General features: G+C 36.4%; 1 protein-coding gene across 1 annotated transcript; it reads left to right on the top strand.

The window, feature by feature from the left end:
• Positions 1-342: 342 nt before the first annotated feature.
• LOC100779313 (peptide chain release factor PrfB3, chloroplastic) lies at positions 343-14,582 on the top strand. The gene is made up of 6 exons (XM_014768307.2): positions 343-439; positions 4,534-4,721; positions 5,333-5,533; positions 12,426-12,638; positions 13,222-13,399; positions 14,182-14,582. Exons 1-6 carry the CDS (start codon positions 343-345, stop codon positions 14,460-14,462), a joined length of 1,158 nt encoding a protein of 385 aa, XP_014623793.2. The 3' UTR covers positions 14,463-14,582.
• The last annotated feature ends 591 nt before the right edge of the window (positions 14,583-15,173 follow it).

Here is a 15,173-nt window from a genome sequence, read left to right as displayed (position 1 = left end):
AATTCGTTAACTATCACTCTCAAGATCAGATTATTAGAGATTAGACTGAAGGAGTAAAAGCAAGATCATTATTCAAAGATCTTTCGTCTTATGCTCTTGTTTCTGAAATTGAACCTAAGATGATAGATGAAGCTTGAATAGATGATGATTGGATCATTGCAATGGAAAAAAAAACTCCATCATTTCACCAGAAATGATGTTTGGACTCTTGTCCCTAAACCTAAGAACAAAAGCATTATAGGAGAATTTAAGTTCTTTATAGGGCTTTAGATCTAGTAAGACAACAAAGGAATATACATACATCAATAGAAATAAACTAAAGAGCTTCTAAAAAAGTTCAAGATGGAACGCGCCAAACCAATGAAAACACCAATGCACGCTTCCAATCCTCTAAGCAGAGACGAATCAGGTAAACCAATAGATTATATGATCTATGGAGGTATGATTGGCTCAATTCTATATATGTTTATAGCTTATAGTGTATGTTTGTGTGCTAGATTTCAGTTTTGATCCTCTAGAGTCACATTTCAAAGCTTTCAAGAAGATCTTACACTATCTAGTAGGTATCACTAACCAAAGTTTGTTCTATAAAAAAAATCAAGATTTCAAGTTAGTAGGATATTGTAAGGCAAGCTATGTAGAAGATAGAGTTGAACAAAAAGGTACAAGTGGTGGATTCCATTATATTAGACCTTGTCTGATACCTTGGACAAGTAAGAAGAAAAAATCCATTGCTTTATCCATATTAGAAGTTGAGTATGTGTCTACTGCAAGTTGTTGCTCACAATTGTTATGGGTAAAGCATTAGTTAGAGGATTACTCTAGTTTTGAGAATAGTATATGATGCAATCCTACCCCCTAAGGGCATTGGATAGAAGATCCCAAGAAGATTGAGCCATAGATGCAAGAGAAGGCCTTAGGATTCTCATGAGCCTTAGGGTAGATTTCGAGCCCATGGACTAAGTATGAGCCCACTTATCTTTGTACATATTAGATTAAGGTTTCATTATTTTTGGGTCTTGTATTTAGGGCTCCATAATGTAGGTAGGGTACCCTAGAAATATAGGATTTTTCAGCCCTTGTATTTTAGGGCACCTTAACTATGGTTTTTGTATTAGGGGTAGTTTTGTAATTTCACATGCATTAAGAATTTGATGTGTGTGTTGGGAAATAAATTTAATTGAATTGGGAGAAGCCCAATTCAATTATATTTTAGAGGGGGAGGTGAGCATTTGCTTGCTACACCCCATTGCCACATTATATAGTCACACTTTGTGCATGTCTTTCATGCTTTACATGACTCATGACACCTAAGCACACTTAGTGGAGAATCTTGGACTTGATCTTGGATTAGTGGGCTGAACCATAGCTAAAATTTACTAATCATAATTAGTCAAATTTTGGATCCAAAATTTGGCTCCACAAATTTAATTTCAAATTCAAGTGTGTTGGATCAAGTGGCCTCGGAATAATTAAGAAGGGGGGTTGAATTAATTATTACTGGACCTTTACTAATTAAAATTTACCCTTCTTAGGCTTTTACTATAATGTTAAGAAAGTAAAGAAAAAAAATAGAAACTTAACCAAAAGTAAAAGCGATAATTAAAGTGCACAGTGGAAATTAAAGAGTGTAGGGAAGAAGAAGACAAACACAAGAGTTTTATACTGGTTCGACAACAACCCGTGCCTACATCTAGTCCCCTAGTGACCTGCGGTCCTTGAGATTTCTTTTCAACCTTGTAAAATCCTCTACAAGCAAAGATCCACAAGGGATGTACCCTCCCTTGTTCTCTTTGTAACAACCAAGTGGATGTACCTTCCACTTGAACTGATCCACAAGAGATGTACCCTCTCTTGTTCTCAGTTACAACAACCCAAGTAGATGTACCCTCTACTTGTACCACAAAAGATGTACCCTCCAATGTGTTAAGACAAAGTTCTCAAGCAGTTAGTCCTTTGAAACTTTGTGAAGGGGAAACAAAAGAATTCTCAGGCGGTTAGTCCTTTGAAATCTTTTGCTTTAGGGAAAGGGAAGAATCAAAAGAATTCTCAGACTGTGTCGTTTTGAATTCTTTGAAAAGGGAGAAGGGAGACACAAAAGAATTCAGGCGGTTAGTCCTTTATTCTTTTGGAAAATGAAGAAGAGAGACACAAAAAGAATTCAGGCAGTTAGTCCTTGGCGAATTCTTTTTGGCAAAGGGAGAAGAGAAAGAAAAAGATATAGCACACTTTTGTTTTCAAGGTTTGGAAACCCAGAAAACTTTTAGAAAGCTTTTGCAAAGAAAGAAGAAGAAGAAGTTCAAGAATATGTTCAAAGAGATTCAAAAGTTGTCAAAGAATATATATAAAAGTTATGTCAAAAAGTTCTTCAAATGTAAGTCAAGGTCTTGCTTTTATAGAATCTTCATGTCTGGTCAATAAAAACCATTGGAAGAGTTATAACCTTTAGAAAAAACCTAAAAACCATTGGAAGAGTTTCATCTTTTGATTTTTGTTCAAAACTTGTCATTGGTAATCGATTACCAAATCCTTGTAATCGATTACACAAAGCTTTTATGAAAGGATGTGACTCTTCACACTTTGATTTTGAATTTCAATGTTCATAGACACTGGTAATCGATTACCAATATCTTGTAATTGATTATACCATTTTGAAATCAATTGGAACGTTGCAAATTCATTTGAAAGTTTTTGAAATCAAACTTTGCTACTGGTAATCGATTACAGGAAATTGGTAATCGATTACCAGAGAGTAAAAACTCTGGTAACTTAGAAAATTTTGAGAAAGCTCTTTTGAAAAACAAAATTGTGCTATGTTTGTTTTTTGAAAAATCTTTTCAATACTTCCCTTATGAAGTCTTCTTGATTTCTTCTCTTGAAACTTGAATTCTTCTTTTCTTGAATCTTGAAATCAAACTTCTCTTGATTCTTGAATCTTCTTGATTTCTTCTCATGAAACTTGAAATTAATCTTGAACTTGAACTTGTTGACTCAACCTTGAAATCATTCTCTTGGGATTTTTGTCATCATCTTTGTTATCATCAAAACAATCTTGAATCAACTTGATTCATCATCATGAAGCTTGCTTCTACAAAGTGAAATTTGAATAGAAATTCAAATTTCCCTCCAATTTTGTGTGACACTTAGGCTATAAATAGAGGCCACGTGTGTGCATTTTTTCAACTTTGATCATTTGAGAATTACACTTTAAAGCTCAAACCTCATTTGAGGCACAAAATTTTGTGCTCCTTCCCTCCCTCTCCCTCCACTCATTTTCTCCTACCTTCAAGCTCTTATCCATGGCTTCCTATGGTGGTGAGCTTCTTCTTGACTCATCTTCTCCTTAAAGTTATGTCTCCAATCCTCTTCCTTCTCCATTCCACTTTCACTCATCTTCAAGAAGCAAAGGACTCCATTGATGAAGAAGATCCAAGGCCTACAAGCTCCACATGGAGCTACATCAGTATACCAATATATTGTGGCAACAATAGTACAAAATAACTCTTTTTTCGTTTGAAGGAGTGTATTTTCAATTAGTAATGATTTCTTTTAATTTGGATGATGATATCTTGGTTGCAAATGTTATCTTTTTTCTGTGCAACAGATCTTTCACCAATGTCAAATGTGGAGTGGGACTATGGGAGTTTCAAGCTTCTAAGGTTCAATACCTTTTTGTATGTCTAATTTCAACATAACATGAAGATAAGGTCTAAAGAACTGTGCCTTTAGATAAATGGCCCACTCGTCTGATTCTGGAAAAATGTCTTTGGGATTAATAGGAGACCTCTTACCTCTTATCATTTAGTCTTTTTAGATAATGAGTAGTTTGGATATATGATGCAACAGAAATATAGGCATGTTAAACTTGATTCTGTGATAAAAATAGAGAAACAACATCAACTATTATATTATCTATACGGGTATAGTTGGTTACCAGTTCCCTAAGAGCAATGGTTAAGGGGTGTTGAATACACTTTATTAAATGCGTCAAATTACTTGAAAGCACGTGTTGAATGCTTTGTTTTTTTATATAATAAATGTTGTCTTTTCCATTAAAGACTTTCTATTTTTTGTTTCCATAACTTTTGTCCTTGGGCTGGTTAGCATTTGCCTATCTATACACAACATTATTTGTTAATATAAATTTATAAATTTGTTTGAAGAATGTTGCTCTTTGTAGTTATGCCATACACTTCATGCCAATTGCATCTATGATCATCGCGGATCGTGCATATCTATTTTCCCCTTTCTATATTTGATGCCATGATAGTGGCTTTTATCATGCATAAATATTCACTTGATTTGTTTTGTTTGTCCTCCTCTTTCCTGGGCCGAGCAAACCTTCAAAGCAAATTATAAGCTGATTGTAAATTCTTGATAGTTCAATGACTCTTCTGCAAATCTACTTAGCCAACGTAAAGTCAATATCACATAACAACTCATGATAGTATAGTCTCTTATATAAACTGTTGGTAAGTGCTTTATTTCACTTATTATTTCCGTCAATCATAACAATCATTCAAATATGATCAGGTTTATTTTCTCTAAAAAGGAAAATTGAAGATGCAGTACATCGTGCTGAAAATTTTGCATTGACAGCCTTGGAAGAAATGGTATGGGATTTTGATATGTGGAATGATCCAGCTAAGTCCAATGACATCATTGTCAAGTTGGAAAACAGTGCCAAAGTGGTTGATTCTCTAAGGGACTTGAAATACAAGGTAATGCTTTGTTCCCATCAGTTTCATCTGAATTTTGGCAGTATTATTTGTCTTCTCTTCTATATAAATTTAATTCATATGAAATGATGATTGTGTTAGCCACTAAACTAATGGTATGTGGGGACTCTAATAAACTAATAAAAAATAAATTGAAATGCAGCTATTAAAATGAAGAAAGAAGTGTACAAAGAATACTTCTATGTACGAGATAATCGTTATGATCTTTAGTTAGATAGATGTTCTATAAAGCTCAAAGATAGCCTTCAATTTGTGGATGACATCTTTCATTCAACCAGAATTACCTTATATTACCTCTAGCTACTGTAAACATTAGTTCTGCAGCTAATCCTCTTGCTTGCTGCCTTTGGTCCACCATACTTCTTGTAAGTGCTGAATGATATATTATATGTATGGCTTAGGAAAACTGGAAAACAAAGTTTTGCTAAGGTTGGCCAGAATTTCGCTAATAGATGAAAATTATGGCTTGATTAGCCATATGGCTCAAATTGCACCTTTGCTAACACCACTAAAACACATGACAAATTCCATGCTAGTTTTTTTTCTTATTATTTGAAAAAAAACAATACAGTGCCCTATTGTATGCCCAGCAGGTAGAGGAAGCAAAGCTGATCAATCAGTTGGCTGAGATAAATGTTATTGATTATGGTCTTTATAAACAAGCATATGAAACATCATTGGATGTGAGTGAGATTCTAGATCAGTATGAGATTTCTAAGCTTCTTAAAGGGCCTTTCGATATGGCAGGAGCATGTTTGGTTATAAAAGCTGGACCTAATGGCATCTATTCAAAGGTTTGATAATGTAATGTTTGAACTTCATTATGATTATGTTTAAACTATAACTTGTGAATCTGGTTGATGTGTGATTTTTTGTGTTACTATATTAGTAAAAACTTAATCCTGATTATGATGCATTCTAAAATTGATTATTCACTTCAGCAGTTGTTTTGAAGTTTATTGTATATAGTTTGGTAGGCATGAGAGCAAAGCTTCTGAGGTAGAGAGATGTGAGAGAAAGGTAGAGAGAGAAACAAAAAGAGAGACTTGGGGGGTGAGAGAAATAGAGAGTGGGTGACCGTAGGATCCCCGACGGAGCCACGATGGAAATGGGTATGGCCAGCAGCGAGAAATAAGGAAAATAAATTGGAGGGATGCATCTGATGTTCACTCATTCTATTTCACAAGATTTCCTGAAGATATGAATGAAACTAATTTGTGGTACGAGTTTAAAAAATGGGGGGATGTTCGAGAGGTATTCATCGCAAGAAACCGTAATAAGAGGGGCAAGAGATACGGATTTGTAAGATTCAAGGGGGTGAAGGATGTTACTTGGTTGGAGAGAAAGCTGGATAACCTGGTAGTAGGGGGATTAAAGATGCATGTCAATGTATCAAAGCATGGAAGAGAGAGGACATCACATGGAAAAGCTAGTAGAGGACGACGACAGGAAAAGGGACATGGAGCAGCCAACTGGAACACCAAGCAAAGGATGGAAAAAACTTCATATAAGTTGTTAGAAGACACGAACAGTAAAGGTACCCTTGCAGATACGATGGGGAAACAACTCCAACAGATGAAAGAGACAACCTTGTATGTGAAGGTCCTGATGACGGATAGCAAGAACTTGACACGAGGAAGAAATCTCAGAAACCCGAGTCCAACTGGATTTGTATCTTATTCGTCAGTGCAGTTGAACATACCTATGAAAGAAAAAACATGGCTAAATAATACATGGGTGGGAAGATTGAAGAACCTTGCGTTGTTTGATAGAATGGAAGATGATCTCATGTGGAATGGGGGCGACGACATCACGCCAAAGTATATTAGAGATGACATGGTATTGTTAATAGGCCTCACAGAGACCAAAGCTGCACAAATGGTGAAGGAAGCAAATGAGCAAGGCTCATCCTTATTCTACTCGTTGGAAAAGTCGACTCCTCAGCTGAGAACTGGATATCGTCTAGTCTGGCTATTATGCTAGGGTATACCCTTGCATGTCTGGGACTTGAAGCACATTAAATAGATTGCCACGACGGTAGGAGAAGCGGTGGAGGTGGATGACGAGATGGACGAACTCTATAGGCTGGATAGGGGGCGGATACTAGTTAAAACACTACGACAACCATTAATCCAACACATGGTCTCAACATGGATTAATAGGGTAGAATACTGTGCATATGATTGAAGAAACATGATACAACCAGGATAGATGCAAATGTTGGGGAAGAATATCCATAGGGTCATCAGAGGAAATAAGCTCCGACGATAGTGAAAGTGAAATAGGGACGCAAATGATGAACGGAGATGTAATGTCAGAAATAGAACCATCGGAAGAGGACTTTCTACCGAGTGCAGAGGGCGACGAGCAGGGTTGAGGTGTCACGGTGGCACAACGGACTGATGGACAATACCATTTCAACAAACCACAGGTCAATAAACAGAAGTTACTGACACGAGCACATGAGTGGGTCATATCCGACACTTGTAGTGGTCAAAGAGAAGTTGACCGAAGCAACCATAGGCCTGATAAAAGTGAAAAAATACAGGCACAAGGGAAAGTAAATAAGTCTAATCACACCTCAAATCGCTAAAAAGAAAATGAGGACAAAATCAACGAAGATATGACAGAGAAGGGACTAATAAAGGAGACAAAGAAGGTAGCAGCGGTAATTATGGAAAGGGAACATGCATTAGAATAGGAAAATTGTAAGGAAGGTAGTGGGATTGAGGTGGACCTAATGATGCCAACAAATTTTGAATTAGTGGCTACAAATCCATGCGTTGGTTTACAAAATGTGGAGGGTGGTGGGCCCCCAATGGGCCTCTCAAAAGATACACTTCACAACAAAACAAAAGGTGCAAAAGGCAATGTTAATTGTGAACAAAAAGGCCCAAGGCACATGGAGAAGGTATACTCAAGAAGCAGAGGGTGTAGAAAGCAACTGGGCCATGGGCACACTGTTGGGCTCTTAAAAACACAAACAACAATGCCCACAATGAAGTTAACAGTGTAATTAAGAACCATGATAACCTCTCACCAGCAATGAGAGGTAGTGGGTTGAAAGAAGTGGCAGAGTGGAAAGAACTGGACAAAGAGCAGCCTCCAACATAGGCTCCACTACAAAACAATAGCCATGAAACATGTGTTCAAATAAGGGAAGTCACATCACAATGGAACACGACGCAAAATCTAGGAGTTACATGTGCAACAACAGGTGCAACAATGGTCATAAAGTTAATGAATATGGAGGAAAGGGATAAGAAAGATGTTGACAAGTTAGGAAATAAGGGGTCTAGATAATGAAGATCATTATGTATAACATAAGGGGGCTAGGGAGGGAATAAAATGGGCTGCATTAAGAAGAATGGTAAAAAAGGAGAGAACAAACATGTTGTGTATACAAGAGACTAAGAAGAAACATTTAGATAATTATATCTGTCATGCTCTGTGGGGAGATACAAATGTCAAGTGGGAAATGCAACCAGCCATCAATAGAGCATGAGGACTATGTTTGTGGAACGAAAGCTCCTTCAGATTGGACAAGAAGATATGTGGGCAAGGCTTCATCTATCTAGAGGGGATATGGATCCCTGGTGGACAAAAGATGTCTATTGTCAACACATATGCACCATGTGACATGATTCAGAAGAGAAATTTGTGGGACCAAATCAAACAATTGAGAGATTTAAACCCATGAGTGCTATGGTGCATACTTGGAGATTTTAACAACATTCGAACAGCAGAGGAGAGAATAGGGCTGAGTCAAAGGAGGGTAAATGATACCAATATGGATGACTTCAACGAATGGATGGACAGAGGACCTTCAAGTTGAAGATGTGCCTTATGTGGGGAGAAAATTCACTTGGTACAAGCCAAATGGAACAACAAAGAGAAGATTTGACAGATTTCTTGTCTCTGCTGAATGATTTCATAAATGCCAAGGCACGACATAGTTTATTTTGGAAAGAAACTTCTCAGACATTTCCTAGTCGTTCTAAAGTTTGAAATTGCTGATTGGGGACCCCCGACCTTTTCGGATCCTAAATTGTTGGTTCCGTGACAAATCATTTCAAAAGGTGGTTCAAGAATCTTGGTTGAATAATCAGGTAAGGGGATGAGGGGGTTTTGTGCTCAAAGAAAAAATAAAAGGAATCAAGGCCACATCGAGAGTATGGAATAAGGATCATTTTGGAGATTCCCAGCAGAAGCTAGTAACCATTGAGAATGAGTTAAACAAGCTAGAAGCTGAAGGTGATGTAAGACAACTATCTGCCCAAGAATTACTAGGTAGGAAAAAGCTTCAGGAGGAGTTGTGGTCAGCTGTCCAATCTCACAAGTCCTTATTGAGGCAAAAGGCAAGGTCAAGATGGATCAAAGAGGGGGATAGTAATTCCAAAGTTTTTCCATAGAGTTGTAAACTTAAACCGTAGATCCAACACCTTGAGAGGAGTGTTTGTAAATGGTGTTTGGATTGATGACCTCGAAAGGGTGAAGGAGGAGACACGCTTGTTCTTCAAGAACAGATTTCAGGAGGAAGAGTGGGTGAGGCTCAAACTAGATGAGGTTAGCTTTAAAGTCATTGGACAACAACACAATGAAAGATTGTCGGGGCCATTTACCAAAAATGAAATTAAGGATGCGGTGTGGGAGTGATAAGACCCCTAATCCAGACGACCTTATTTTCATATTCATTAAGGAATTCTGGGAAGTTATCAAGGTTGACATGCTTTGCTTCATGGCTGAGTTTTTTGTTCATGGAACCTTCCCGAAGGGGTGTAATGCATCCTTCATTGCTCTCATCCCCAAGGTAAACAACTCGCAGAACTTAAATGATTACAGACCTATTTCTCTTATAGGTAGCATATACAAAATTGTGGCCAAGGTGTTAGCAAGGAGGTTGAGGAGGTGCGGCCAATACTAATAGATGAGACACAATCAACATTTATAGAAGGTCGACATTTGCTGCAGAGCACTCATTGCAAATGAAGTAGTAATCCACAAAGCAAAGATAAGGAACAAGTCGTGCTTGGTTTTCAAAGTAGATTACGAAAAGGCTTATAATTCAGTATGTTGGGAATTTCTGTTGTTGAAGAGGATGGGGTTTTGTACAAAATGGATATCATGGATTGAGGGCTACTTATAATCCGCTTCTATATCCATACTGATTAATGGTAGCCCTATGTCTGAGTTCACCCCCCAAAGAGGTCTAAGACAAGGGGACTCATTAGCTCCGCTCTTATTTAACGTTGTTGTGGAAGGACTAAATGGATTGGTGAGAGAAGCAATGGAGAAAAACTTGTTTCAAGGATTCCTTGTGGGCAAAAATGAGGTCAAAGTTAGCATATTGTAGTATACAGATAATACACTTTTCTTTGGGAAAGCATCCATGGAAAATGTGAAAGCGATTAAGGTGATTTTGAGAAGTTTTGAACTAGTCTCAGGCCTCAAAATTAATTTCTCAAAGAGTAGTTTTGGGGCAATTGGGATCTCGGAGAGTTGGAAGGTGGTTGCTGCTAGTTACTTAAATTGCAGGCTACCGGCCATACCTTTTCTATATTTGGGTATCCCGATTGGGACAATTCCAAGGTGTTCCAAGATGTGGGATCCTATCATCAAGAAATGTGAGAGAAAATTGGCGAAATGGAAACAAAAACTATTATCATTTGGGAAAGGGTAACACTCATAAAGTCTATCCTAAATTCTATTCCTATATATTTCTCTTTTTCCAGGACTCCAAACAACATTCTGGATAAACTAGTGTGGATACGAAGGCGTTTTCTGTGGGGTGGAGATATGGAGCAGAAGAACATAGTGTGGGTGAAGTGGGCGTCGGTATGTCTACCAAAGGAGAAAGAAGGAATTGAAATTAGGGACCTTAGGAAGTTTAATTAAGCTCTTCTTAGAAAGTGGAAGTGGAACCTCTTCCATAACCAAGGAGAATTGTGGGCTAAAATACTTATTTCAAAATATGGTGACTGGTGTAACTTGGAGGGGGAAAGAAGGGGCAGTAGAGTATCAGCATGGTGGAAGGATATAAATAGCATAGCTTCTACTGACATAGATGGCATTTGTTTAGTTAAAGGGGTAAAATGGAAAGTAGGGTGTGAAGCAAAGGCTAAATTCTGGGAGGATGGATGGAAAGAGGATGGAGTATCACTTAAGCAGAAATACCCTACACTTTTATCCATATCGAAGCAGCAAAATCATGTCATTCAGAAGATGGGCAGTTTCACAGATGAAGGATGGGAATGGGACTTCAAATGGAGACGAGAACTCTTTGATGGCGAGATGGATATGGCTGTAAGGTTCTTAGAAAATTTAGTAGGCACCAGCATTCACCCGGATTGAGAAGACAAGTGGATTTGGAAGGAAGAGGCATCGGGTGTATACATAGCTATACACCCCGGAATGGGTACAGGTTGCTCATGTCAGACCAAACTAATGAAAATCAGGATGGTGCTTTTACAGAGTTGTGGAAGGTCAAAGTTCCTAGTAAAGTCACTTTCTTCGCGTGGAGATTAATCAAGGACAGATTACCAACTAAAATCAACCTGCGCAGGAGGAATGTGGATATAAATGAGCCTACATGCCCATTCTGCAAAAATAAAGAGGATGCAACACATCTCTTCTTTAGTTGCAGCAAAATCATGCCACTTTGGTGGGAATCATCATCATGGACAAACATCTCAGCACCACTTCCACAAAACCTGAGAATGCACTTCCTCCAGCATGTGGTTGGGAAAGAAAATGGCAACAATTTTCAAAAATGGAAATGTTGGTGGATTTCCTTGACTTGGAGTATTTGGCAGCATCGGAATAAGATTTTTTTTGAAGAGGAAAATTTTAGTGATATGAAGCTGTTGGAGGATGGTAAATTTCTCTGTTGGACTTGGTTAAAAAATCTGGATAAAGGTTTTGACACACCATTTCATCATTGGTCCAACAACATGAAGGAGGCATTTATGTGATTAGGGTGGGATAATTCTACAAGTGGGGGTAACTATGGGATAAGTATAATGTCAGAACTATGGTTTCTTAGTTCATGTTGTAAACTATGTATTAGGACACCATAGTCCTACTCAAACTGGCCACTGTGTAATCTCATCAGTACAACTTTGTTATGTTTAATATATAATACAATACTATTTTTGCCGATTAAAAAAAAGTTTGGTAGGCATGCATATGGAAGTTAAATATCATCTTTGTTCTCCTCATGCAATGAAGTGATTCTCATTGGCAACTGGACCTTTTAATTTGCCTTAGTGTGTAGCTGTACCAGTCATAGACTCCTACTCTTTTCTACAGAAATCAATTTTCATCTTCGAATGTGGTATTTTTACTTTAAAATATTAAAATTTCTGGTGTTGAAGTTTTAGTATTACTTCATTCTTGGAGTTTTGCATTTGAAGCAGGAACAAGTAAACAAGGTCTCCAATACTGTGAATTTAGCATAACCTCACTCATATGTGAACTTAACAATTGCTGAATTTATCTTCAAGTACTGGAACTTATGAAGAGTACCAAATTTTTTCAGTGTTATACACATAATAAACATATCTATTTCATCTAGACTTTGTAAAACTGAGTTGCTGATTGTCTGCTCTATGATTCCATATTTTTTGTTCTCAAACTATTTATGTAAACTTTTTCTGCTGTCCTTGGCCTACATCTGCGTGAATCAAGCTCTGGGCAGAACAGATCCTAATCATGTATCTTAGATGGGCCAAAAGACAAGGTTATGCAGGAAGGATTGTTGACAAGTGTTTGTTCAAGAATGGAGGAATTAATTCTGCGATTATAGAGTTTGAATTTGAGTGTGCATATGGATATCTTTCAGGGGAGAAAGGAGTTCACTACATGATAAGAGGTTCTCCAAATGAATCTTCTCAGCTTGAGGTGAGAACATTTCCTTTCATCCTATCTAATTGCAAGCTGATTTTCCTTTCTGATATACTCTGTTGTTTTCATATGGAATTGTATTATAGAAAAACTCTTTTTGGGAAGAATAGTCTTCTAATACCTTATAAAGAGTATTAATCTCAATTCCGTCACATAATATTAATATTCTATATTGATATCAACCATTAGATTTTTCTACGTATGTGTGAACAGGTATTAAAAAAAGCTAACAATATAATTTTTTTAATTTACTAAATTGAATTAATCATAATTATCCGTGTGCAGGAAAAGATATTATATTATATATTGTAGAAACATCCTTCTTATAGCATATAAAAATTCATGTTGGATTCTGGATTTGATGAAATATCAAAGCAAGTATCGTAAAACTGTGATCACTGTGACCTTTCTTGAGTTGCTACAATGAGGTTTGACTGTATTTTTTCTATAGTGAATTGAGCTGTATTATAACAATCTTAGAATGGCTTTGTATATCAAGGAACTATCAATGTTTTTTAGGCTTATGAACTAAGTATTGAAATTTGATGAAATAATTTGTTTGCTAATTCAAAATTTGCAGGCTAGCTCAGCAACTGTAGATGTTATTCCCATGTTCCTTGAGAATGCTTGTGATCTTGAAATTGATTCTGAGGATTTGATTATCTCATCTCCCTTGATTCATGGGGAAAACAAGAGACAAACTGATCATACAGTTTGCATTCAGCATATACCTACTGGCATAAGTGTCCAATCCTCTGGTATGCATATGTTTTTGTTTAGATGTTGGCTTCTTGGTTTCAGTTTTTTCCCATTATATATTCAAGATTATGTTTTCTGTTTGCATTTTGTCTTTTACAAATAACTACAAAACTGTGACCTTGTCTTCATTTTGTTTCCAGTTTTCAAAGATTAGTATAGGAAATGATGAGTTTTCCCTTATTTTGACTTTGTTTCCTATTTTTAGAAATTTGTATCAGAAATTTTTTGAAAACAAGTGAAAAATGAAAACGAAGGTGACATTTTTGTAATTATTTGTGAAAATATGAGATGAAAACAAAGCACATTTTCCAAAACCAACTAGTTCCTATATTTTGAAAGCTTATGTAAATTACAAATAATTAGTGAATTCAATTATCAAATGACTTCATATAATTCAATTATCCATTGGGTATTAATGGCTAAATAAAAATTATAAAAGAGATTAAGATGTCTAGTGTTGAGGGCTTTGAAAATTGTTTCACATGGCTGCCTAAAGAGATGAAATGGTTAATAGTTGTACCAGGCATCATCTGTATAATTGGCCATGGTTAATCCAGTTTGCAGTTACATTAGTGTAACACATGGAGAAAACTTGCCCGTGCATAAGGAAGAAGTTAGTTTTTTGTTCACATATTATTTGCGTTTTAACCACATGTCCTGACAATCATTCCATAGAACTAAATAACTACCAAGTCAGTTTCCCTTATTTTTGAAAAGAAAAATCTGCTAAGGATAAAAATGGGGATTCTACTTAATTACATTTTATGTTGTCTTTGTGCAGGTGAGAGAAGCTACTTTGCAAATAAGATGAAAGCACTAAACAGACTGAAAGCTAAACTTCTAGTGACAGCAAAGGAACAAAGAGTTGCAAGTATAAAAAGTATACGGAAGGAAAACATCGTCAATCTATGGCAAGAAGAATTTCGGAGGTACATCTCTCATCCGTACAAGTTAGTACACGATGTAAAGACAGGCGTTGAGGTGCCAGACCTAAATAATGTTCTGGAGGGGAATATTGGACCTCTCATTGTAGCTCATATTAATAGCAGAGTCATGTCATAAGGTCAGAATCCATGTTCCTTAGGCCACCATGTTCTCATTTTGCAATTGTTTAGCATGATAGACTTAGTATTTTCACTTTTTCAATCCTGCAGGATTTACTTCTATCCCTTAATTTCATGAAAAGAAAAAAAAAACAAAAAACAAAAAAGAGTATTAATTCATCAATTTTTGCCTGTATTGATAGATATGTTGATGAGTTGAATGTCAACAGCATTATATTCTAAACATTTTTTTTATTTGGTTTGGCATCAAACTCTGCCAATGTTTCTTCATAGCCAGTCTCAAGCCTAGGCTAAGGAGGGTTGTATTAGGCCCTCTTCTAGTGTGTTCCATTTTTTTGAGGATTCAGTGTGACAATAACAACAAATCGTATCATTTTTCACACGATTAAGATGTTGGTGAATCCTTCCAAGATAAAGTTGGATCTAATTATGAGTTTGAAGAGAAAGAAAAAAGAGAGTCTAGAACATCATGAAATTTTATATAAATGTTGCTTACTTGAATTAGCTTCTTTAGGAATAGTGTTACTTGAACATTTCTGCCTACCACAGGGGATTGGTGTCGAAACAAATTTACGTTAAATTTATTAAAGTAAAATTAGTATTTTGATTCTTTAATTTTAAGGTTGGTTTTGATTTCATCCTTCAACTTCTACTTTTTTACTATATTTATTCTTTTGATGATAAATATTACTATCGGAGGTGATTGATA

This window comes from Glycine max, chromosome 2 (assembly GCF_000004515.6).
Source record: "Glycine max cultivar Williams 82 chromosome 2, Glycine_max_v4.0, whole genome shotgun sequence".
Classification (NCBI taxonomy): Eukaryota; Viridiplantae; Streptophyta; class Magnoliopsida; order Fabales; family Fabaceae; genus Glycine; species Glycine max.
This window is presented reverse-complemented; position numbering and strand designations above follow the sequence as displayed.